This window comes from Ascaphus truei, chromosome 4, assembly GCF_040206685.1.
Source record: "Ascaphus truei isolate aAscTru1 chromosome 4, aAscTru1.hap1, whole genome shotgun sequence".
NCBI classification, from domain to species: domain Eukaryota; kingdom Metazoa; phylum Chordata; class Amphibia; order Anura; family Ascaphidae; genus Ascaphus; species Ascaphus truei.
The window spans coordinates 384,103,058-384,129,703 of NC_134486.1; the positions used below are offsets into that span (position 1 = coordinate 384,103,058).

The window sequence follows — 26,646 nt, forward strand, 5'->3', positions numbered from 1 at the left end:
AGGGGGGTCAAGAAGAAAAGGGCCAAGGAGAGGAGGAAGCAGCATGGAGCGGAGAGGTGAGAGTGTGTATGTGTGTGTCTCGAGCACGTCGCACCTTTCACCATTGTGTCCAGTATTTTCGGAGAAGCCTCCTGGCAACACTAGGTACATACAATCCTTTGGGTTATGCTTGGTCTTTCTTGCTGATTGAAACTCCTGCTCCCCCTTCACCATTATAACTAAACACACTCGATAGATATGCAGCTTGCACAAAGTTGCACTAGTAACATTATTTGTGATGAACTAGGACAGGGGGAGTTCAACTCAAGTCCTCAAGCCCCCCAACAGGTCAAGTTTTCAGTATATCCCAGCTTCAGCACAGGTGGCTCAATCAGAGGCTCAGTCAAAGACTGAGCCTCTGATTGAGCCACCTGTGCTGAAGCAGATATCCTGAAAAACTGACCTGTTTGGGGGCTTGAGGACTGGAGCTGAGCACCCCTGCACTAGAACACGCTGAAAACCATTTAACGTGCTATTAGTATCAAATTTGCCAGATTACCATCTTTTCTGCCAACTCTAACATGGTGATTTATTTAGTCAACGGAAAACCCAGATTATTATGCAGATCCCTTGATAAATTGTTGTACCGACACGGTGATGCATTGTAGACTCATTGCAGGTTGTGACTCCTAAAGATAACCAACAAGGGAGTCCTTCACGGGTGATATACTGTATGGAGCTTTCGAAACCTCGTAGTTCTCTTCTTTGATATTAAGGTTCCTTCTCCCTTAAAAAAGAACCTAGGGAAAGAAGATGAGTAACAGTTTCATGTGTATGTTTGTTGAGAGCGATGCCAGAGAGACACACGGGGAATATGAACATAGAATAATATAGATTTAGTCTCAAACAAGTAAACAGGACTCAGGTTTTGTAAGTATCCAGAGAGACAAAGGAATGCAAAGTACTCTAATACAATATTCAGCTCGATTTGTTTTATCATTTCCCCTTAGAACAAACACAAATCACAAACACTATTTCCCCTGGAGGACACATTATAACGATGTATATTACTATAGACTGTAGCATTGTAATAAAGAACTTCAAAATCACTGTATTAAATTGCAACATGATTGATCTGTGGCGTGCTTTTGTTAAAAAACCGTAAACCGAAATCCCGAATTATAACAATTGTTTTCCCTCCATGTTTGCGCCAACACATTCTACAGTATATTGATGCGAACCTTGAGACAGGTTACATCTGTGTAACGCCTCTCAGAGGTGTTTCATGCATGTTATTTAACGTCAATGTGAAGGTGACGGCTATGTAATATGGGCACTGCAAAGTCTTACCTAATTTCTCAGCAGCCTCTACACACACACTTGGGTACATGCCTTCCCGGTAAGTGGCGAGCAGGATATATCTCTGTGTTTTAACTAATACAACTCCCTCCTCGCCCTGGGTAAAAGAAACAGTACCAGATTAAGAGATCCTCCAGCAGTGCACACCGTATAACATCTTCTCAAACTCTCTGAGCCAAGTGTCCAAGTTATTGGTACTATTTGGGCCAGCTAAACCCAGGCAACCTGAACTCCAGCACTCATTTCATTCTGTACTAGGAAATTATACGGACCAAAAGGAAAGCACTTAAAGGTTCAACCCTAGACTAAAGAAAACCAATGGCAGGGATTTGTTTGAGAGGTTCAAATTATGGGTGGTTGAGGTCCCATTAAAAAAAACAACAAGTATATCAATGTATTTGTAAATATTCGTTAAAATTAGTTTGTAAACATGGTAAGCTGAAATGTGGATATATCCAAAAGAGCCCCTCATGAGTTCATCTGCATGTCTTCCACTGACCTTACAAACCCGCTTCATTCATCACACTGCCACATATCATATAGTGAGTGAGGACAAGGATTGTGGCTAGTGACATGGAACTTTTAGCTTCCCATCAATTTTTACATGGATTCCCTGGAGCTCCTGATTATCTCTTCTAGCTTTTCTCTGTGGTAGGATGTCACTGCGCGTTGAGTAAGACCTTGCACGGATATGGTGCCCGGACCCCACTTCACGTTCTCCTGATTGATCCTCTCACTGAAGTCCACAAAACACTCGCTATGATATGACTGCCTCCCCAATTCAGAGTCCCCACTGAAAAGAAAACACTTCCATTTCCAAAGAAGAATAGCTGCTTGAAGGCTGATTACATTTGCTTGCGAAAGTCAAAATATATTGTGAGCTTGTTTACAAATAGTTTTCTTAGTGAGCTTAGTGGTGTCGTTCCATTGCACAGCTTCATCTCTGGGCTTGTCCCTTTCAAGGAGTTTATCATCTTGGCGTACATGTGAGCTCTATGGTTTGCACTGTGTTGGTGCAGATGGGCCAAATAATATTACTGTAAGTCTCAGACCACGTGAAAATGCTGATGTCACGTAAAGTAATCCTAAGGCACATACAGAAGGTGAGAACGAAGAAAGACTAGCGCAGAAACTAGAAAACCAGCCCAATACAAAGTCTCATGTTCTTTTCATTCCCAGCCTTGATCCGTGAAATCAAGTCCAGAAAATCTCACTCAACCAAGTCTTGACACTTGACAGCCCTGAGTAACTGCTCTCTGGCACACAGTGTCTCTCAAGCACACAAGTGCCAGAACGGCTGTTGACTGGATGAATGGATAGCCACCAGGGCAGCAGAGGAAGTGGGATAATGTAGGGCTTGGAAAGCGTGACTGGATGCATTAGACTGCAGCACAACCTTGGCATTAGCCCAAAGAGAGTGATGCGTTGCCTCAGAGGGGCAGGAAAGAGCGAGGGCATGCAAACCCTGAGGCAAACGGGAAGCCAAAGGTACAACACAAGGGAGAACATAAGAACATCTGCATTTGACACCCAATCTATGCAGATGTGCAGAAATGACATCACAGGCAAAATAAGACCTGTAATACATAAGCTACCCTACTGTCCAACACAGGCGTGTTTCCATTTATCCTCTCGCTGCTGAAAGATCTTACTATGAGCTCCACCTTTCCACAGCAAGGGTTAATAAAACGGTACCACCCGAGGCTGGAAATAGGGTTATAGGAAATACTGGCAACTTACACATTTAGCATAAATGGAGTTTTCATCAGCACGGACGCATTTGTAATTCTTTCCCCGGAAATGGAGTCCATCTCTTCTTATTACAGGTGTATTCTCAAAGGCATCTATTATAACCTCAGGTAGCGGAAGCTGCATCTGCAGAGTGTACAGGACATTGCTGTAATAAAACTAATCAATAGAAAACCCAGTGTGTTGTAAATATTCAGTCACGTAACCGATTTGCTGCGTGAGTAGCCTGCAACCCACCGCGGGACTTGGTGTGGCATCGTTTTTTTAATACAGTTTATAAAAATACAAGTCTGAAAATAGAAAATCCTGTTACGATTTACTTTGTAACTTTTGTAGCATACAAGAATATGGGCCATATTTAGTTCCATAACCCCCCAAACTCTACCTATTTAGCAGGTACTGTACACAACTTGTTTTTGGATCATGTAAGAACAGCTGCACCTATTAAAACAGACATTGCTTTGTATGATAAGCTGCATACAGTAGGTTAGGGCAGGAGTGCTCAACTCCATTACTCAAGCCTCTCCTCCCCCCCTGCCAACAGGTCAGGTTTTCAGGATATCCCTGCTTCAGCATAGTTGGATCAATCAGAGGCTCAGTCAAAGATGGAGCCTCTGATTGAGCCACCTGTGCTGAAGCAGGGACTTATTGAGCCACCTGTGCTGAAGCTGGTAGATCTTGGAAACCTGACCTGTTGGGTCTTGAGGACTGGAGTTGAGCCCCCCTGCCTTAACAGACCAAGGCATCTAACTGCTGTATGACAGATGCCTTTGCAGAGACCCGCCATGACCCCTGTGTGCTCCTTACGTGAAAGCGTGGAGGCGATGTGAACACAATGCCCTGCTTGATTTTGATGAGAGATGCACTCTCCACGTGTTGTGTCCTTATCAGGCAATCGTACAGAAACGTCTGTATCTGGTTCATCGCTCCTCAGTCCTGCTGAATAAAAAGGAAAGGCGCAGGTTTTAGTAGGACATAACATATTTAACTAGGCTACATGCATTTATTGTTAAATTCTGAAATAGGCAAGCAGGTCATTTGAAAATTGTACCAAATACAGAAGAATGTACAATGCATCTGACCTCAGACACGCTATTAGAGAGGGTTGGGGTTCCTTACAATGCATCTGATCACAGATGCGCTATTAGAGAGGGTTGGGGTTCCTTACAATGCATCTGATCACAGATGCGCTATTAGAGAGGGTTGGGGTTCCTTACAATGCATCTGATCACAGATGCGCTATTAGAGAGGGTTGGGGTTCCTTACAATGCATCTGATCTCAGACGCGCTATTAGAGAGGGTTGGGGTTCCTTACAATGCATCTGATCTCAGACGCGCTATTAGAGAGGGTTGGGGTTCCTTACAATGCATCTGATCACAGATGCGCTATTAGAGAGGGTTGGGGTTCCTTACAATACATCTGACCTCAGACACGCTATTAGAGAGGGTTGGGGTTCCTTACAATGCATCTGATCACAGACGCGCTATTAGAGAGGGTTGGGGTTCCTTACAATACATCTGATCTCAGACGCGCTATTAGAGAGGGTTGGGGTTCCTTACAATGCATCTGATCTCAGATGCGCTATTAGAGAGGGTTGGGGTTCCTTACAATGCATCTGATCTCAGACACGCTATTAGAGAGGGTTGGGGTTCCTTACAATGCATCTGATCTCAGACGCGCTATTAGAGAGGGTTGGGGTTCCTTACAATGCATCTGATTTCAGACGCGCTATTAGAGAGGGTTGGGGTTCCTTACAATGCATCTGATTTCAGACGCGCTATTAGAGAGGGTTGGGGTTACCTTACAATGCATCTGATCTCAGACGCGCTATTAGAGAGGGTTGGGGTTACCTTACAATGCATCTGATCTCAGACGCGCTATTAGAGGGGGTTGGGATTCCGCAGAATTTTACAATATAATTATAGGATTTCTTTAAAAAAAAAAAAAAAAAAAGGTTAAAAAACACTGACCTACAGTATAAGGCAAGAACAAGCACAAACACTATACTTATAATTAGAGAATACTGATGGTGATGCAAGCCTGCTAAAATAAAAAGTTCTCAGCTACTATACAAAATATATATATGACATGTTTTACATATAGTTATCCCAATGTATGAATAATGATATGTAGGGATGTGGTAGGAACCTCTTATGTGCGCTCGGTGGGAGTGTGGCAGGTTCCGCGGCGGCACGTTAGTACAGGGCGCCGCCATGTTGTTGCGCAACCTTGCAGAGGGCACTGAGAGTGGGAAGGTCGCGCATGCGCAGATGGAAGCGCGCGAACGACGGGCCTGTAAGAGAAAGGCTCCGTTGAGGAATTACAACTCCCATGAGCTCTAGAGTGGTCACATGATGTGATGAGCCAATGAGAAGGCCAGGATTACGAGAGGAGGAAAGGAAAGCGTGGGGGAGAGACCACGCTAGTCAGAGGGGATCCGGAAGGTAAAGGGGGAGGGTGTATGAGTGCAGGGGTTCCGTGACCTGCCTGCATAGGCTAGCTTTACCCCGCAGGCCTTTAGGAGAACCCCTGAGTTACAGTAGGTTGCTGTGCTGCGGGGACGCCCTCAGTGGTAGCGATCAGTCACCTTACTGTGTAGACAGTTAGGGACAAGCGTGCGGAGCAGGTTTGCTGGTGAGCTGCTTGGGACCAGACAGCTGCACTGCAGACATCAAAGACAAGCAAGGATTCGTCTGACCCTTTGCGAAGTTGTTACCGGTCACCGCCGTGTGCACCAACACCGGTCAACAGGCGCTGATCCTGCCTTAGGCGTAACTCTTTGGGGACACTAGTGAGTGGCCAAAGGCCCAATACACGGAGCACTCCTTTCTATTAGTGTAAGGACACGGTGTGTGGGGCACGCGGTGACGGGACAAGGACATACTCATTAAGAGCGTAGCTGAGCCACTACTGTACAGGACAATACTCATTAAGAGCGTGGCCGAGCCACTCACGTTATAAGGACATTATCATTTAACTGAGTTAAGGTTATTGCGTTATAGGTTATGTGTTGGGTTATATGCTGGGTGTGAGTTAATATGATAAAGTGTTAAGGTACTGTTGCGTTACAGTAAAGTTGGTTGCATCACATGTGTGTGTATATGTTTCTTGCCCAGGGGAATCTCACATCATGGGGATCCTGGGTAAGTGGAGGCGCTGCGCTAATAAGTGTTACCCCAGGCTCCCAGCTAGCGGAGGCTCAGACCTCCTGGAGCCGCAGGTGCGTACAGTTACCCGTAGTCTCTTTAGAGTGTCAGAAAAAGGGCTACAGAGATATAGATATATATATATAGCGCACGTAGCACTTTCCAAAACTACAAAATACGGTAAATGCCTTAAAAACAATTGGAATAAGGCAAAAGGAGAGCTTGCCCCAAAGAGGTTTTGGTATGTGGTATGTTGGGAGTCTTACAGAGTTGGAGTAAATGTGCATTATTTAAAGAGCACTCAGCGAGGCCAATCAAATCCAGTCCTCAAGACTCCCCAACAGGTCAGGTTTTTAGGATATCCCAGCTTCAGCACAGGTGGCTCAATCAGTGGCTGAGTCAAAGACTGAGCCGCTGATTGAACAAACTGTGCTGAACTAGGGATATCCTTAAACCTGATCTGTTGAGGGGTCTTGAGGACTGGAGTTGAGCATCACTATGTAATGTGCTCTGTAGATTGTTACATCAATATTCATACAAACAGACAATTAGTACATACATATGTAACGGGTTTTCTGGCCTGGCCTGACCCACCCAATCTCATATTGGCCCCTGTGGTCTAACCAGCCCCCATTACTGTGTAGTGTCTGGTGGTGCACCTGTTGGCAACAGGACTCCTGAGTCTCCCGCATGATGGTGTGTGGGGATTGCCAACCCAGACAGGCAGCTGAGGTAGTGTGCATGAGTCCTACCTATATCCAGTGCAGCGCCTCCACCTCATCAGGATCCCAGCGTCCGCTTGTGGATGGTCCTGGTGAGGAACTCCTCTGTGGTGCACTCCTCTGTGTTATCACTCCACACTTACACACGAGGGTATGGTTTAACAGGATCATCTTTATTGACTTGCGGCGGGCCAGCTGCCCCTCACAGTGGGTGTACTTAGCCTCTCATGTTCACCGCACTTCCCTTTGAAAGGTGTCCTTTCCCCAAATTGGTGGATTCCCTATCTCCCCTTAGGGAGATAGTCCCTGTGCCAGGTCCCTGGTCACAGTCTTATAAGCTGTCTCCTCCCAAGCCTGCACTCAGACTTGCTCCTTGTCTCATAACCTCTTACATAACCTTCCAACAGCTTAGCAACAACTAACTTTTGAGCAGTGCTGTGCCTTATGTATCCTCTGGGGGCTGGCACAACTCTGACATCACTAATCATGGATTCAGAGCATGTGACCACTCCCATCCATACATAGGGCACCTCACCAGGGTGTGAGGGCAAACCTCCATAATTACTGCTGGCATGCCCATAACTTACCAGGCCTTACTGTCAGCAGGAGAGATGACTGTAGCCATTTTACAGCATGGTTACATTCTCCCCCTGGTGAATCCCACCGTCCCCGGCTGGGACCTAAATTAGAAGTACCTTTCTTCAGGAAGCACTGTAAAATGAATGACACACATAATTAGCCACAACATTGACAGATTTCACAATATTTTGCGCCAAGCAAGCCCTGACCAGCAGCCACTAGCTTACGCAACAGCAATCCTGTTCCCCCCTAATAATAGTGGCGAGGATCAGGTTTCTTGACTTCCCTACCCCCCATGTCCAGGACGGTTACACTATAATCGCGTGGCAACCCCCTTTCAGGTCGATACACCACTTTGTGTTTATAGACATTCCTGCCTATACTCCACACCCGCATAAGGTGCGCTATCCTCTCCTCAGCTCTGCTGCCCTTAATGGCACCTCCCTTATTGACCATATATTCCTCTATGGTCTCTCGCAACCATCTGTCCCTATTGTCCTCAATCTCCTGCATGAGGGGTTCTGGAACGTAGGGATATTCCAAGCCATGGGAATATTTGTATTTGGCGGTAATAGCCCTCTCAGCCCGGCTACACCTTGTTAAGTTTGCATTCCCTGCCTTCCCTGGCAACACCCATGATAGGGGCTCGTCTGGGTCTACGGGGTCTGTCAGTATACTGGGACCCTTGGGCTTGATACTGCCATAGCAGATTTGGAACCACCGCTCCTGCATCTCCTTTTGGTGTTTCTCCGGTGTAAATTCCCCTTTAGCCCACCAGTAGTCTACTACATCCTCCCTTTGTAGAAGGAACCGGGTGCGGTCCATCCACCCCACATAACCCTCGAATAATGGGGCCCACCACCGGGTCTCCCTAACCTTCTCGGGCTCTGATTCTAAGGAATCTCCCTCCTCCGTGTCCCCTCAGGAAGACACTCCTGATGTCCCAGTAGATCGGGACTTAGGCCACCCCACTCGCCTGGGCCTTTCCTCTAACTTTACTATAGCCACCCTAGGGCTCCAACTGGACGTAGATGCCTCCCCCGAGTAGCCTCCTCCCACCGACCCATCGTCGGACGTATAACTCGCCAGTCTCTCCCCAATCCGTTCCTCACAGGTTCCCTGGGACCCTCCCGACATCCCCAAGCTGGACGTGGACCCACGGGAAAAGATGAACGGGACAGGGGCTTTATCTAGGGCATGGGTTTGGGCATAAGGACGGGCAAATGGTATCCGCGGGGTTCCGACCTGCTCTCTACCCTTGGATTGTCCCGGATCACTGCGAGGACTCTCCGCTGGCTGAGCCTCACTCTTCTCGGCTCTCCTCGCAGCCTGCCAGCTCTTTGTTGTCACAGGTGATCGGGAAGCACTGCCCGATCGCCGAGGCGTTGTGGTCCTCTCTCCGGTCATTCCGCTACCTCCGCCGGAAGTGACGTCATCACCGGAACCGGATACTCCGCCATCTTGCGATGGATCCCCATGCGGGATCTCTTCCTCCACGACAACGTCCGGAAGTTCCGCTGCCTTCCCCAGCGCTGCCTGGGCCTGACACCGCCTCTCCTCCACGGATGCCGTCACCGGATCCTGGTAAGTACAAGGGCTGCTCTTACCGCTCCGCAGGGTGGGCGTGGATCGCCCGTCACCGCTGGACCCGCCGGTCCCAGGAATGGAAGGGCTTCGTCTCTCTGTTTTCCGCTCCACTGGCGACACCCGACTCTTCTCACCGACACTCCCGGTAAGTGGCAACCTCCTCCCGTTTTCTCCACAGGATACTGCCACAGGCCGGATCACTGCACTGGACGGCACTCTGGGTTCCTCATCGGAGGAATCCGCCTCCATTCTGCTCGGGGTCACCATTCGTGGCGACCGCCTTTTTGCCTCTCGGTCGGTACGCTGACCGATCACTCCTTTCTCCTCGGGCTCGGCCTTAACAACCGGCCCCGATCCCCATTCTCCGGGCTCTGCACCTTCTTTCCACAGTGCACCGGGGGACCCGGCAGACAGCCTAGCCGTATCCCCCGCGGGTTCGATAGTCGGAATGGGCACAAATGTAGGCATAGGCCACAGGTACTGGGTGCCACATTGCGGACAGCGCGCCGCCGTACCCACGGTACCACCGGGTAGCCTGCATTGTAGGCAGAGGCCCACCACAGTCTCGGTGCCCGCCACCCTAATCACCAGTACGCCTCCTGGTATTGAATAGGGTTGAGTGGATACCATGGCAGTCGCTTCTTGTGGACAGGCCATTGTCTTTGTAGGAGTCACTTGCAGCAACGGTCTGTCCTGTAAGCTGGCTCCGCGCGACTGACAAGCAGGGGTTGAGTTGCCGGCCACTCCCTTGACCAGCTCCACCCTCATCTGACACAGCTGGAAACCACCCCCACTAGTAGCAATTATGGGCGGGTCCCACAGCTCGATAGAATGTCCTTTAATTGAGGCCGCACCTTTCACAATCCTGGAGGGCGCGGCTACAGCTTTCGCGCCCTTATCCCCAACAGGGTGGGGTTCTTTCTTTGGCGCCAATCCCGGCCAACTGTCTGCAACTTTTGCAACTGCAGAATTCTCTGCAGCTAGCCCACGCGGTCTCCCTGGGAAGCGGGAGCCGCCATCTTGGTTTGCATGTCCAATCACTTCAGCTACCGAGGTAGCTCTTTGTATAGCGCTCACCGGCTGGCAAGCAGATCCTTCTTTTTCACCACACATTACAACAATGTCTTCAACACTGTCCTCCAGGGTAGAACCCTGCGGTCCTAGGCAGGACCAAAACGGTGCGGCTACAGCCTTAGCACCACTCCACAGCAGGCTCGTGAAAGTCATTTCCTTAGCATGCTCTTCACCCGCACACACATCATGTGCGCTCTCTTTTTTATCCTCCGTCCGCCATCTTGGACCTTCCGCACCGCGCGGATCCTCCATTCTTGCGGTCGCCATTCTTTCACTGTACTTAGAATTATTGTACATGGAGCTCCTCTCTGCGGGGCAGCTACCACACCAGTACAATAAATATTACCTTGATGCACCACCTTGTGTACCTAATGTAGGCTGGACTCGTGTTTGCACTACCTCAGGCTAGACTCACTCTATCTGTGTCTGCTGTATCTCCTTCCTCCCAGTCTGTGCTCCCTTCGGTAAGTGGTCTGGAATGGGCTAGAGTACTCTGGCTCTTCCATGCAGTACTTGGGCGTCTACCTACTGTTGGCTAGCCTAGCGCAGACCCTCTCCAGAATTCCTTACCACGTTAACAGGCTATCCCTTTAGGCATCCTACCAACTAGCACTGCCTCAAGGTGACTAGGACAGCTATAGCACGGCTCCAAACCCCCAACTCTTTTCAGGCCCCTAGGTCGTCCCTGCGAACTGACAAACTCCATCAGCCCCCTGACTACCCCTAAGTCCGTCCCAACGCAGCACAAAGTGGCAGCAGACACTCTCCCTGTTTCCAAGTGAACTAGCAAAAGCCTGTCCTGTTGACAGGTTTATCTCAGCAGCGCCTCCAAATGTAACGGGTTTTCTGGCCTGGCCTGACCCACCCAATCTCATATTGGCCCCTGTGGTTTAACCAGCCCCCATTACTGTGTAGTGTCTGGTGGTGCACCTGTTGGCAACAGGACTCCTGAGTCTCCCGCATGATGGTGTGTGGGGATTGCCAACCCAGACAGGCAGCTGAGGTAGTGTGCATGAGTCCTACCTATATCCAGTGCAGCGCCTCCACCTCATCAGGATCCCAGCGTCCGCTTGTGGATGGTCCTGGTGAGGAACTCCTCTGTGGTGCACTCCTCTGTGTAATCACTCCACACTTACACACGAGGGTATGGTTTAACAGGATCATCTTTATTGACTTGCGGCGGGCCAGCTGCCCCTCACAGTGGGTGTACTTAGCCTCTCATGTTTACCGCACTTCCCTTTGAAAGGTGTCCTTTCCCCAAATTGGTGGATTCCCTATCTCCCCTTAGGGAGATAGTCCCTGTGCCAGGTCCCTGGTCACAGTCTTATAAGCTGTCTCCTCCCAAGCCTGCACTCAGACTTGCTCCTTGTCTCATAACCTCTTACATAACCTTCCAACAGCTTAGCAACAACTAACTTTTGAGCAGTGCTGTGCCTTATGTATCCTCTGGGGGCTGGCACAACTCTGACATCACTAATCATGGATTCAGAGCATGTGACCACTCCCATCCATACATAGGGCACCTCACCAGGGTGTGAGGGCAAACCTCCATAATTACTGCTGGCATGCCCATAACTTACCAGGCCTTACTGTCAGCAGGAGAGATGACTGTAGCCATTTTACAGCATGGTTACACACACACACACACACATATATATATATATATATATATATATATATATATATATATATACACACACATTCCCCCCCCCCCCCATCACAGATAGGGACCATGTGGGGAAATCTACATATGTTACCAGGTGTGGTGCAATACCGGATAGGCTCACAGGAGGCCTGAACCTCCGCCACTGGAAGCCTGGGGTGTATTCTGGAATGTACTGCTTACAGCGCCTCCACCTGTGCAGGGATTCGTGTGTAGAATAACCCCTTACACAGGAACCACATACAGTAAGTACTTACACCAGAGTATGGATAAAACAGTTTACTATATGCACAATAACCTTATAACAATAACCATATAACATTAATAGCATCACAATATGTCACCCTGTAACCGGCCTCACGGGGCCTCAACCCAACCACCATCCACCCAAGTGTCTCAAAAGTCCCACAACCCCACCCAAGTGGGGAACAGCGCTGCCCACTAATAGTGTGTCCTTGGCTGATGGATCCGAAAGCGTGATCCACGATGCTTCCGCTCTTAATGCGTAGGGTGGCGTCCCGCCAGAGAATCCCTCCAGGAAGATAGTCTCTATCTTGAGTGATGTCTGCGTCCAGACACAATTGTCATGGGCTCGCAGCACTGCAGCTGTGTCCCTGAACTTAACAAATAACTAAAGGGGCAGAGCACCTACGTAGGGTCTGTCCCTGTCGCAACCACAATCTATGGTATGGCTCAAGGCCTGTCTGGGGCCTAGGGGGGTAACCTGGCCTAGTATGCAGGGGCTACTGCTCCCTACACACACCCTTCTTCAACCTGCTCCCAGCTCTCACTGATTCTTCCTGTCTGCACACAACAATGTATCCAATTCCCTGCTGCAGAGAATCTGTAAGTCTTAGGCCGAGTCCATAGAAGGACAGGCCGTGCTGAGGCGTGCGGACGCTCCGCGCTGAGCCCCTGCATCCTCAATGAGGATGCCTTGAGAGGGGGCTCACGCGAGTGTCCGCAGGCGTGCTGACGAGATGGAGGTTTCAGCCGAGCGCCAAGCTGTTTTTCAGCGCGCTGTCGGCTGAAAACCTCCAATCACAGCACAGCAGTGTCGACGTCACGGCGCCGTGACGTCGACGTCAGTGCGTCGCGGGCGATTGGCCCAGCGACGTCACTGCCCCGCCTCCAACCACCTCCCCCCGGCTCCGATCACGCCTGCTGGCTCGCCTGTATGGGCATGAAATCGCCCAGATTTCAGCAGGCGAGCCTCAGCGTGGTTCGGATCGCCTCACCCCTCTATGGCCCGGGCCTTAGGCCTCGTTCAGGGTGCCGGAGGGAGGGCGTTCGGGAGGGAGGGAGGCAGGCAGTCTGCTGGGCGATGTGTGTTCATCCCCAGCAGACGTTTTCAGGAGTTGAGGAGGCGGGGAGGGGGCGGGGCTACAGACGGCAGCTTAGGGATCCAAGTTGCAGTCATGAAATCATTCTCAAGAATGATTTCATTGGCTGCCGAGGTCCCAGTGACGCTGCTGCAGCTTCAAAAAACGATTTTTTCGTTTATTGAAACTGTAGCCAGCGTCAACTCCTGGCTTCGGAGACAGTGCAGCTGCTACCCTGACAACCAGTATTCAATATGAATACTTTGTGTCCCACGGCAGCTCGCACGTCAGCACGCCCTCCCTCCGAAGCCTGCACCCTGAACGAGGCCTTAGTGGCTGGAATGCAGCATGTGATCTGGGTGAAAGTGCAGTCCCCAGAGGCTGCTGGGAATTGTAGTCCACCCAGGACCTCTTTAACATTGGGGCCGCGTGCTCTATCTGCGCCTGTGTGAACCTGTAATGGCCGTCGCTCTCTATGGCACTCATGCGCAAAGCCCTTTCTTGGCTGCCTGCCTTCTGCGCATGCACACCTTAAAATGGCGGCCCCCGCTAACCGGATGCGCCGCGGAGCCTCCCGAACATCGGAGCGCTCTCTGCTCTGGCCCCCACCATTGCGGACAGCCAGCGGGTCTGTCGCTGACTTCGGCGGCACCCGCGACCAAGGCAAGGAGGGGGGGTCTCTGGGAGCCCAAGGGGACCGGGGCTACATATAGATATATATCATTTGTTGATATATATATATATATATATATATATATATATATATATATATATATATGTGTAGCCCCGAGGTATATTTTCACTTTCTGGCCCCCCTCCGCGAGTGCCGTGCGGTAGCGGGTGCCGCCGGAGGCTGCGACGGACCCGCCGGCACTTCGCGAGGGTGGGGGCCAGAGCAGGGAGCAGCGCGGGGCATGGCGGTGCGGGCTGGTTGCCGGGGACGCGATCGGGCTGTCGCTGGGGCCGCGGTCGCGTTGCCACCGGCTGGGCGGCTTGCAGAGAGTGCGCCGCCATTGCGCGTTAGCTCGCGCATGCGCAGTAGGGCGGAAGCGCGCGATAGGACTCCAGGGATAGGGAGAGGTCGCGCGAGAGTAGGGAAGTGTGGAGGGAGAGTGAGGCGGCCATTAGGGGTTCGCGCATGCGCAAGGGAAGCGCGCACGCGGCCCCAATGCATTAGGCAGCCCCTGGGAACTACAATTCCCAGGAGGCTTAGGGAGGCAGAGGTCAGGTGCTCCCTAGTGGCCAATAGGGCTGAAGGAAGCTCAGCCCGGGAAAAGAGATACATTTCCCGGGCTTTGCAACAGACAGTCAGGCAGAGCAGAGGAAGGAGTAGGAAGGGTGCAGGGAGCGCGTGGCTCCTGCATCAGGTAAGGGTTCTCCCTAGATCCCCAGGCAGGCCCCAATTCCCGGGAAGGGCAGGGGGTAACTGAAGAGGGACGGCCATAGCTAGGGAGGTGACCCTTACGTGTGGAAGGTGCAGTTTGGCAGTGCCACAGTGGATAGTGCTGTGGGCACTGTCAAAGAGGCACAGTGTGCTAGCAGTGGGATTGCTGCGGGATCCAGGTGGCTGTGTGTGATTGCAGCTGTCTGGGTGTGTGTCGCTGCATGTGCTGTGCGCAGTGCGTGCAGCGTGCGTGCACGGTGTGAATCCCTGCAGGCTGACAGTGTAAGCTGAATGTTGGCTGCAGGTGTGTTAGGCTGCTAGGATTAGCAGTTACAGTTGAGACTGGGTAGCTAGGGGAAGGGGGGGCGGTTATTGTCCACAGGCCCTAGGAGTTTTCCCCAAGCCATCCCAGGTTGCGGGTTCTTCAGGGACAGGCCCTAGGTTAGGGTTGCTGTCACTCTAGTTGTAGGTATTGATAGGAAGGCGGTTGCTGTTCCCACGCGGTTGGTGTTGCCGTGATCCGGTTGCAGTTCCCGTGGAGCGGTGGGACCCTCGTTGGGGTCCCCCGGCAGAGTACCTGGAATAAGGATCAGACGGACGTCTGACCCTTTGAGAAGTGGTTGCGGTCCCGAGCATCGGAGTGCTCGGAAGGTATCTCTGAAGTAATATATGTGCACCAACTGGGCCCTAGCTTAATATAGTGACTGCGCAGTCACCCACGACCTCCGTAGGAGTTACGAGACATTGGGTGTGGGGTGATCACAGGACACTGGGTGGGGAACACCAGACCTTGGGTTGAGGAGATGCGGGTAGAGCATCTGGTATGTTATGTTATGTAATGTGTGATATGTGTTCTTAAGTAAAGTGTTAGTATTGTTTTATCTACGTGTGTTATGGTATTTCTTACTCAGGGCTATCTTTCCTAACGGGGGATCCTGGGTAAGTGGAGGCGCTGCACCAAGTAAGGGTAAGGGTTTTTCCCCAGGCTCCCAGCTAGCGGAGGCTCAGATCTCCTGGAGCCACACAGGTTATGCAGTACCAGTAGTCCCTTAGAGCAGGTGTGTCGCAGGGGAAGGGACCGGTTAGACCACGAGGGGCCAATGTGAGATTGGGTGGGTCGGCCGGTTCACAAAAAGGGCTACATTTGGAGGCGCTGCTGAGATCTATCAGACCTGGGGTGCCCTGTACATGTTTTTCTAAATTTGTGTCCTATTTTTGTTCCGCCATGGGGAAGCCCTCAAGGCGGAGGAAGCCACGTGCTAAGGTCCCGGCCGCGCGGGAAAATGTTGCCAACAGTCATCCAGGACTGGCGGGAAAACCCGAGCCCCGCCCCCACACTGTGAGTGACTCAGTACAGAGCTCGCACCACTCCCTGAAAGAGAGTACTGGACACAGAGAAAATTGCTCGCCGTCGTATGGATCCTGGCAGACCAGGGCTGGGAGCGTATCCTTTTTGTTGTGTCCATGTACGATACAATTCTTGAGCATCTGGGGTAGTATGGACCTTAAAACTTTGGCGTACATGGTAAAAATGCGATTGGAAGACGTGAACGAGGAGGGGTACCTAGACTGTTTTTGTAACCAAGGTGACTGCTCGTCTTGTAAGTTGGCTTGGGGGCGTATATGTGGCTACTGCAGGGTACCAACCCTGCAACCCAAACTGCCGCAGCCTACCGAACGGCCAGTGGGAGGGGACACTGTTGTAGAAATGGAGTGTCCTTCCCCTGAGGAAGAAATAGACTGCCAGGGGTTACACCGCAATGTGTATGTGTCCTGGCGAGCGCCAGGAATAGATGAAGTTGTGCTAGCGTGTCCCTGCCTGCAAAAAGCCTGTGCCTCGGGAGCAGCCCTGTCGCAGTTACCGCTCGACTTCAAGAACATCGAGTTGGATGGAGAACTGAGCATCCAGTGTTTTATGACAAATTGTGACTGTCCTAGGGAGGCACTGGAGTGGGGGCCTCCATGTGATTGTTGCGGGGCAGGGTTCCTACAGCCTATCCTGCCCCAGGCGGCGGAACCAGCCGATGAAGAAGAGGAGGAGCCGGACCTCGCTCCTGAAGTAATTGATACTTGTCCTCAGTTTGTTTTGATTCCAGAGGCCTCCGGGGACCCGTGTGTCCAGACCACTGTTGCAGACCCTCTCAAAGAGGACGTGCCAATGGAAGAGCCAGAACCTCTGATGGCGGAACCTGCGGAGAAAGCGGCGCCTGATGGTGCTACCGAGGTGGGTGAAGCCGCTACTGATTTGTCCACTTCAGCGATGGAGGTGGTGGAGGGGCCGTGTGCCCCAATGGACTTTCTAGATGCTGAGCCGGAGCCGCTGAAGGCGGAGCTCCAGATGTCGGAACCCCAGATGTCGGTTCCAGACCCGGTTCCCGAGCAGGAACCACCGAGACCAGAACCACAGATTCCGGAAGGCCAGGGTAAGGTGTTTATACCCCCGCCCTTGTGTGATGAGTCCAGCGACCAACCGAGCGTGGTGATGCGCCTGCCGGCGGACCACTCCAGTGAGGTCACCGAGGCAACCACCTCCACTGATCCAGACCATGATGTGGGCCCGTGTGCCCTGCAACTGCCAGTCCGGCCTACCACCGAGGTACCAGCAGTCCCAGGCGTGGGATCAGTACCTGCCAATATCGACCGGGGTAAGTTGACTGCCCCAGGGGTGTCGGGTGTGAGCTCCCCGGTGATCGTGGAGCCTGGTGACTCCAGAGGTAGAGTCACCCGGGCGATGGGCTCACCCCGTCATCGCGTCCTGGTGGAGGTGTCTCCCCCAGAAGATCTCTGCAGATCGTGGAATGAACTCGACCTCATCAAGGTATCCGGTGTAGCGGACCGGAGCGACACATACTCCTGTGAGAGGAGTCTCCAAACGGGCCTACCCGAAGAAGTGGTGCCGTCCGCGGACGAAGTCACCGTTAAAGGGATTGTTGGAGCGGACAAAGACTCTGTTGAGACCGCTCTGGTAGTTGTGGCCTCTCCCAGGTGCGCGATGGAGCGCTATGTTCGCCATGTGGTGGATCGAGGCAAGAGACTGAGCCTCTCTGTCTCCCGTGAGACGAGACCGGAGGGTCCGGAAAGGGTCAACACCCAGGACCCCGTACATTTATTTCTACGAGAGGGAGAAGGTGGGTTTTTGCAAGGGGCAGGTCTAGAGTTCCAAAAGACTCACAGGAGTCAAGGAGGGATACCCTCACCCAATCTGTAAGGGGCACTCCACTCTGAGACTCAGCTGGCCTCGGGTATCCATATGAGTATTGATGATGAAATGCATGCTACATGTGATGTGAATTATGCCATGTATTTTTCATTATATAAATCTCTGTGTGGTTGCTACCCAAGCGAGGGCGTTGGGATTCTGCGACGGGGAGAATGTAGCCCCGAGGTATATTTTCACTTTCTGGCCCCCCTCCGCGAGTGCCGTGCGGTAGCGGGTGCCGCCGGAGGCTGCGACGGACCCGCCGGCACTTCGCGAGGGTGGGGGCCAGAGCAGGGAGCAGCGCGGGGCATGGCGGTGCGGGCTGGTTGCCGGGGACGCGATCGGGCTGTCGCTGGGGCCGCGGTCGCGTTGCCACCGGCTGGGCGGCTTGCAGAGAGTGCGCCGCCATTGCGCGTTAGCTCGCGCATGCGCAGTAGGGCGGAAGCGCGCGATAGGACTCCAGGGATAGGGAGAGGTCGCGCGAGAGTAGGGAAGTGTGGAGGGAGAGTGAGGCGGCCATTAGGGGTTCGCGCATGCGCAAGGGAAGCGCGCACGCGGCCCCAATGCATTAGGCAGCCCCTGGGAACTACAATTCCCAGGAGGCTTAGGGAGGCAGAGGTCAGGTGCTCCCTAGTGGCCAATAGGGCTGAAGGAAGCTCAGCCCGGGAAAAGAGATACATTTCCCGGGCTTTGCAACAGACAGTCAGGCAGAGCAGAGGAAGGAGTAGGAAGGGTGCAGGGAGCGCGTGGCTCCTGCATCAGGTAAGGGTTCTCCCTAGATCCCCAGGCAGGCCCCAATTCCCGGGAAGGGCAGGGGGTAACTGAAGAGGGACGGCCATAGCTAGGGAGGTGACCCTTACGTGTGGAAGGTGCAGTTTGGCAGTGCCACAGTGGATAGTGCTGTGGGCACTGTCAAAGAGGCACAGTGTGCTAGCAGTGGGATTGCTGCGGGATCCAGGTGGCTGTGTGTGATTGCAGCTGTCTGGGTGTGTGTCGCTGCATGTGCTGTGCGCAGTGCGTGCAGCGTGCGTGCACGGTGTGAATCCCTGCAGGCTGACAGTGTAAGCTGAATGTTGGCTGCAGGTGTGTTAGGCTGCTAGGATTAGCAGTTACAGTTGAGACTGGGTAGCTAGGGGAAGGGGGGGCGGTTATTGTCCACAGGCCCTAGGAGTTTTCCCCAAGCCATCCCAGGTTGCGGGTTCTTCAGGGACAGGCCCTAGGTTAGGGTTGCTGTCACTCTAGTAGTAGGTATTGATAGGAAGGCGGTTGCTGTTCCCACGCGGTTGGTGTTGCCGTGATCCGGTTGCAGTTCCCGTGGAGCGGTGGGACCCTCGTTGGGGTCCCCCGGCAGAGTACCTGGAATAAGGATCAGACGGACGTCTGACCCTTTGAGAAGTGGTTGCGGTCCCGAGCATCGGAGTGCTCGGAAGGTATCTCTGAAGTAATATATGTGCACCAACTGGGCCCTAGCTTAATATAGTGACTGCGCAGTCACCCACGACCTCCGTAGGAGTTACGAGACATTGGGTGTGGGGTGATCACAGGACACTGGGTGGGGAACACCAGACCTTGGGTTGAGGAGATGCGGGTAGAGCATCTGGTATGTTATGTTATGTAATGTGTGATATGTGTTCTTAAGTAAAGTGTTAGTATTGTTTTATCTACGTGTGTTATGGTATTTCTTACTCAGGGCTATCTTTCCTAACGGGGGATCCTGGGTAAGTGGAGGCGCTGCACCAAGTAAGGGTAAGGGTTTTTCCCCAGGCTCCCAGCTAGCGGAGGCTCAGATCTCCTGGAGCCACACAGGTTATGCAGTACCAGTAGTCCCTTAGAGCAGGTGTGTCGCAGGGGAAGGGACCGGTTAGACCACGAGGGGCCAATGTGAGATTGGGTGGGTCGGCCGGTTCACAAAAAGGGCTACATTTGGAGGCGCTGCTGAGATCTATCAGACCTGGGGTGCCCTGTACATGTTTTTCTAAATTTGTGTCCTATTTTTGTTCCGCCATGGGGAAGCCCTCAAGGCGGAGGAAGCCACGTGCTAAGGTCCCGGCCGCGCGGGAAAATGTTGCCAACAGTCATCCAGGACTGGCGGGAAAACCCGAGCCCCGCCCCCACACTGTGAGTGACTCAGTACAGAGCTCGCACCACTCCCTGAAAGAGAGTACTGGACACAGAGAAAATTGCTCGCCGTCGTATGGATCCTGGCAGACCAGGGCTGGGAGCGTATCCTTTTTGTTGTGTCCATGTACGATACAATTCTTGAGCATCTGGGGTAGTATGGACCTTAAAACTTTGGCGTACATGGTAAAAATGCGATTGGAAGACGTGAACGAGGAGGGGTACCTAGACTGTTTTTGTAACCAAGGTGACTGCTCGTCTTGTAAGTTGGCTTGGGGGCGTATATGTGGCTACTGCAGGGTACCAACCCTGCAACCCAAACTGCCGCAGCCTACCGAACGGCCAGTGGGAGGGGACACTGTTGTAGAAATGGAGTGTCCTTCCCCTGAGGAAGAAATAGACTGCCAGGGGTTACACCGCAATGTGTATGTGTCCTGGCGAGCGCCAGGAATAGATGAAGTTGTGCTAGCGTGTCCCTGCCTGCAAAAAGCCTGTGCCTCGGGAGCAGCCCTGTCGCAGTTACCGCTCGACTTCAAGAACATCGAGTTGGATGGAGAACTGAGCATCCAGTGTTTTATGACAAATTGTGACTGTCCTAGGGAGGCACTGGAGTGGGGGCCTCCATGTGATTGTTGCGGGGCAGGGTTCCTACAGCCTATCCTGCCCCAGGCGGCGGAACCAGCCGATGAAGAAGAGGAGGAGCCGGACCTCGCTCCTGAAGTAATTGATACTTGTCCTCAGTTTGTTTTGATTCCAGAGGCCTCCGGGGACCCGTGTGTCCAGACCACTGTTGCAGACCCTCTCAAAGAGGACGTGCCAATGGAAGAGCCAGAACCTCTGATGGCGGAACCTGCGGAGAAAGCGGCGCCTGATGGTGCTACCGAGGTGGGTGAAGCCGCTACTGATTTGTCCACTTCAGCGATGGAGGTGGTGGAGGGGCCGTGTGCCCCAATGGACTTTCTAGATGCTGAGCCGGAGCCGCTGAAGGCGGAGCTCCAGATGTCGGAACCCCAGATGTCGGTTCCAGACCCGGTTCCCGAGCAGGAACCACCGAGACCAGAACCACAGATTCCGGAAGGCCAGGGTAAGGTGTTTATACCCCCGCCCTTGTGTGATGAGTCCAGCGACCAACCGAGCGTGGTGATGCGCCTGCCGGCGGACCACTCCAGTGAGGTCACCGAGGCAACCACCTCCACTGATCCAGACCATGATGTGGGCCCGTGTGCCCTGCAACTGCCAGTCCGGCCTACCACCGAGGTACCAGCGGTCCCAGGCGTGGGATCAGTACCTGCCAATATCGACCGGGGTAAGTTGACTGCCCCAGGGGTGTCGGGTGTGAGCTCCCCGGTGATCGTGGAGCCTGGTGACTCCAGAGGTAGAGTCACCCGGGCGATGGGCTCACCCCGTCATCGCGTCCTGGTGGAGGTGTCTCCCCCAGAAGATCTCTGCAGATCGTGGAATGAACTCGACCTCATCAAGGTATCCGGTGTAGCGGACCGGAGCGACACATACTCCTGTGAGAGGAGTCTCCAAACGGGCCTACCCGAAGAAGTGGTGCCGTCCGCGGACGAAGTCACCGTTAAAGGGATTGTTGGAGCGGACAAAGACTCTGTTGAGACCGCTCTGGTAGTTGTGGCCTCTCCCAGGTGCGCGATGGAGCGCTATGTTCGCCATGTGGTGGATCGAGGCAAGAGACTGAGCCTCTCTGTCTCCCGTGAGACGAGACCGGAGGGTCCGGAAAGGGTCAACACCCAGGACCCCGTACATTTATTTCTACGAGAGGGAGAAGGTGGGTTTTTGCAAGGGGCAGGTCTAGAGTTCCAAAAGACTCACAGGAGTCAAGGAGGGATACCCTCACCCAATCTGTTAGGGGCACTCCACTCTGAGACTCAGCTGGCCTCGGGTATCCATATGAGTATTGATGATGAAATGCATGCTACATGTGATGTGAATTATGCCATGTATTTTTCATTATATAAATCTCTGTGTGGTTGCTACCCAAGCGAGGGCGTTGGGATTCTGCGACGGGGAGAATGTAGCCCCGAGGTATATTTTCACTTTCTGGCCCCCCTCCGCGAGTGCCGTGCGGTAGCGGGTGCCGCCGGAGGCTGCGACGGACCCGCCGGCACTTCGCGAGGGTGGGGGCCAGAGCAGGGAGCAGCGCGGGGCATGGCGGTGCGGGCTGGTTGCCGGGGACGCGATCGGGCTGTCGCTGGGGCCGCGGTCGCGTTGCCACCGGCTGGGCGGCTTGCAGAGAGTGCGCCGCCATTGCGCGTTAGCTCGCGCATGCGCAGTAGGGCGGAAGCGCGCGATAGGACTCCAGGGATAGGGAGAGGTCGCGCGAGAGTAGGGAAGTGTGGAGGGAGAGTGAGGCGGCCATTAGGGGTTCGCGCATGCGCAAGGGAAGCGCGCACGCGGCCCCAATGCATTAGGCAGCCCCTGGGAACTACAATTCCCAGGAGGCTTAGGGAGGCAGAGGTCAGGTGCTCCCTAGTGGCCAATAGGGCTGAAGGAAGCTCAGCCCGGGAAAAGAGATACATTTCCCGGGCTTTGCAACAGACAGTCAGGCAGAGCAGAGGAAGGAGTAGGAAGGGTGCAGGGAGCGCGTGGCTCCTGCATCAGGTAAGGGTTCTCCCTAGATCCCCAGGCAGGCCCCAATTCCCGGGAAGGGCAGGGGGTAACTGAAGAGGGACGGCCATAGCTAGGGAGGTGACCCTTACGTGTGGAAGGTGCAGTTTGGCAGTGCCACAGTGGATAGTGCTGTGGGCACTGTCAAAGAGGCACAGTGTGCTAGCAGTGGGATTGCTGCGGGATCCAGGTGGCTGTGTGTGATTGCAGCTGTCTGGGTGTGTGTCGCTGCATGTGCTGTGCGCAGTGCGTGCAGCGTGCGTGCACGGTGTGAATCCCTGCAGGCTGACAGTGTAAGCTGAATGTTGGCTGCAGGTGTGTTAGGCTGCTAGGATTAGCAGTTACAGTTGAGACTGGGTAGCTAGGGGAAGGGGGGGCGGTTATTGTCCACAGGCCCTAGGAGTTTTCCCCAAGCCATCCCAGGTTGCGGGTTCTTCAGGGACAGGCCCTAGGTTAGGGTTGCTGTCACTCTAGTAGTAGGTATTGATAGGAAGGCGGTTGCTGTTCCCACGCGGTTGGTGTTGCCGTGATCCGGTTGCAGTTCCCGTGGAGCGGTGGGACCCTCGTTGGGGTCCCCCGGCAGAGTACCTGGAATAAGGATCAGACGGACGTCTGACCCTTTGAGAAGTGGTTGCGGTCCCGAGCATCGGAGTGCTCGGAAGGTATCTCTGAAGTAATATATGTGCACCAACTGGGCCCTAGCTTAATATAGTGACTGCGCAGTCACCCACGACCTCCGTAGGAGTTACGAGACATTGGGTGTGGGGTGATCACAGGACACTGGGTGGGGAACACCAGACCTTGGGTTGAGGAGATGCGGGTAGAGCATCTGGTATGTTATGTTATGTAATGTGTGATATGTGTTCTTAAGTAAAGTGTTAGTATTGTTTTATCTACGTGTGTTATGGTATTTCTTACTCAGGGCTATCTTTCCTAACGGGGGATCCTGGGTAAGTGGAGGCGCTGCACCAAGTAAGGGTAAGGGTTTTTCCCCAGGCTCCCAGCTAGCGGAGGCTCAGATCTCCTGGAGCCACACAGGTTATGCAGTACCAGTAGTCCCTTAGAGCAGGTGTGTCGCAGGGGAAGGGACCGGTTAGACCACGAGGGGCCAATGTGAGATTGGGTGGGTCGGCCGGTTCACAAAAAGGGCTACATTTGGAGGCGCTGCTGAGATCTATCAGACCTGGGGTGCCCTGTACATGTTTTTCTAAATTTGTGTCCTATTTTTGTTCCGCCATGGGGAAGCCCTCAAGGCGGAGGAAGCCACGTGCTAAGGTCCCGGCCGCGCGGGAAAATGTTGCCAACAGTCATCCAGGACTGGCGGGAAAACCCGAGCCCCGCCCCCACACTGTGAGTGACTCAGTACAGAGCTCGCACCACTCCCTGAAAGAGAGTACTGGACACAGAGAAAATTGCTCGCCGTCGTATGGATCCTGGCAGACCAGGGCTGGGAGCGTATCCTTTTTGTTGTGTCCATGTACGATACAATTCTTGAGCATCTGGGGTAGTATGGACCTTAAAACTTTGGCGTGCATGGTAAAAATGCGATTGGAAGACGTGAACGAGGAGGGGTACCTAGACTGTTTTTGTAACCAAGGTGACTGCTCGTCTTGTAAGTTGGCTTGGGGGCGTATATGTGGCTACTGCAGGGTACCAACCCTGCAACCCAAACTGCCGCAGCCTACCGAACGGCCAGTGGGAGGGGACACTGTTGTAGAAATGGAGTGTCCTTCCCCTGAGGAAGAAATAGACTGCCAGGGGTTACACCGCAATGTGTATGTGTCCTGGCGAGCGCCAGGAATAGATGAAGTTGTGCTAGCGTGTCCCTGCCTGCAAAAAGCCTGTGCCTCGGGAGCAGCCCTGTCGCAGTTACCGCTCGACTTCAAGAACATCGAGTTGGATGGAGAACTGAGCATCCAGTGTTTTATGACAAATTGTGACTGTCCTAGGGAGGCACTGGAGTGGGGGCCTCCATGTGATTGTTGCGGGGCAGGGTTCCTACAGCCTATCCTGCCCCAGGCGGCGGAACCAGCCGATGAAGAAGAGGAGGAGCCGGACCTCGCTCCTGAAGTAATTGATACTTGTCCTCAGTTTGTTTTGATTCCAGAGGCCTCCGGGGACCCGTGTGTCCAGACCACTGTTGCAGACCCTCTCAAAGAGGACGTGCCAATGGAAGAGCCAGAACCTCTGATGGCGGAACCTGCGGAGAAAGCGGCGCCTGATGGTGCTACCGAGGTGGGTGAAGCCGCTACTGATTTGTCCACTTCAGCGATGGAGGTGGTGGAGGGGCCGTGTGCCCCAATGGACTTTCTAGATGCTGAGCCGGAGCCGCTGAAGGCGGAGCTCCAGATGTCGGAACCCCAGATGTCGGTTCCAGACCCGGTTCCCGAGCAGGAACCACCGAGACCAGAACCACAGATTCCGGAAGGCCAGGGTAAGGTGTTTATACCCCCGCCCTTGTGTGATGAGTCCAGCGACCAACCGAGCGTGGTGATGCGCCTGCCGGCGGACCACTCCAGTGAGGTCACCGAGGCAACCACCTCCACTGATCCAGACCATGATGTGGGCCCGTGTGCCCTGCAACTGCCAGTCCGGCCTACCACCGAGGTACCAGCGGTCCCAGGCGTGGGATCAGTACCTGCCAATATCGACCGGGGTAAGTTGACTGCCCCAGGGGTGTCGGGTGTGAGCTCCCCGGTGATCGTGGAGCCTGGTGACTCCAGAGGTAGAGTCACCCGGGCGATGGGCTCACCCCGTCATCGCGTCCTGGTGGAGGTGTCTCCCCCAGAAGATCTCTGCAGATCGTGGAATGAACTCGACCTCATCAAGGTATCCGGTGTAGCGGACCGGAGCGACACATACTCCTGTGAGAGGAGTCTCCAAACGGGCCTACCCGAAGAAGTGGTGCCGTCCGCGGACGAAGTCACCGTTAAAGGGATTGTTGGAGCGGACAAAGACTCTGTTGAGACCGCTCTGGTAGTTGTGGCCTCTCCCAGGTGCGCGATGGAGCGCTATGTTCGCCATGTGGTGGATCGAGGCAAGAGACTGAGCCTCTCTGTCTCCCGTGAGACGAGACCGGAGGGTCCGGAAAGGGTCAACACCCAGGACCCCGTACATTTATTTCTACGAGAGGGAGAAGGTGGGTTTTTGCAAGGGGCAGGTCTAGAGTTCCAAAAGACTCACAGGAGTCAAGGAGGGATACCCTCACCCAATCTGTTAGGGGCACTCCACTCTGAGACTCAGCTGGCCTCGGGTATCCATATGAGTATTGATGATGAAATGCATGCTACATGTGATGTGAATTATGCCATGTATTTTTCATTATATAAATCTCTGTGTGGTTGCTACCCAAGCGAGGGCGTTGGGATTCTGCGACGGGGAGAATGTAGCCCCGAGGTATATTTTCACTTTCTGGCCCCCCTCCGCGAGTGCCGTGCGGTAGCGGGTGCCGCCGGAGGCTGCGACGGACCCGCCGGCACTTCGCGAGGGTGGGGGCCAGAGCAGGGAGCAGCGCGGGGCATGGCGGTGCGGGCTGGTTGCCGGGGACGCGATCGGGCTGTCGCTGGGGCCGCGGTCGCGTTGCCACCGGCTGGGCGGCTTGCAGAGAGTGCGCCGCCATTGCGCGTTAGCTCGCGCATGCGCAGTAGGGCGGAAGCGCGCGATAGGACTCCAGGGATAGGGAGAGGTCGCGCGAGAGTAGGGAAGTGTGGAGGGAGAGTGAGGCGGCCATTAGGGGTTCGCGCATGCGCAAGGGAAGCGCGCACGCGGCCCCAATGCATTAGGCAGCCCCTGGGAACTACAATTCCCAGGAGGCTTAGGGAGGCAGAGGTCAGGTGCTCCCTAGTGGCCAATAGGGCTGAAGGAAGCTCAGCCCGGGAAAAGAGATACATTTCCCGGGCTTTGCAACAGACAGTCAGGCAGAGCAGAGGAAGGAGTAGGAAGGGTGCAGGGAGCGCGTGGCTCCTGCATCAGGTAAGGGTTCTCCCTAGATCCCCAGGCAGGCCCCAATTCCCGGGAAGGGCAGGGGGTAACTGAAGAGGGACGGCCATAGCTAGGGAGGTGACCCTTACGTGTGGAAGGTGCAGTTTGGCAGTGCCACAGTGGATAGTGCTGTGGGCACTGTCAAAGAGGCACAG

At 53.7% G+C, this 26,646-nt stretch overlaps 1 protein-coding gene across 3 annotated transcripts in view; it reads right to left on the reverse strand.

Annotated features, from left to right (window-relative positions):
- Positions 1-453: 453 nt before the first annotated feature.
- The window catches only part of PFN4 (profilin family member 4), a 31,979-nt gene continuing 5,786 nt past the window's right edge, over positions 454-26,646 (reverse strand). For 2 of the 3 annotated variants that reach the window (XM_075594852.1, XM_075594850.1), the window contains exons 2-5: positions 3,895-4,026; positions 3,079-3,213; positions 1,330-1,435; positions 454-779 (exon numbers count right to left, since the gene is read on the reverse strand). In XM_075594852.1, the coding sequence (XP_075450967.1) occupies positions 751-779; positions 1,330-1,435; positions 3,079-3,213; positions 3,895-4,011 (387 nt within the window). In that variant the 5' untranslated portion in view covers positions 4,012-4,026 and the 3' untranslated portion in view covers positions 454-750. The remainder of the gene's footprint in view (positions 780-1,329; positions 1,436-3,078; positions 3,214-3,894; positions 4,027-26,646) is intronic. The other variant, XM_075594851.1, reaches the window with a different exon arrangement.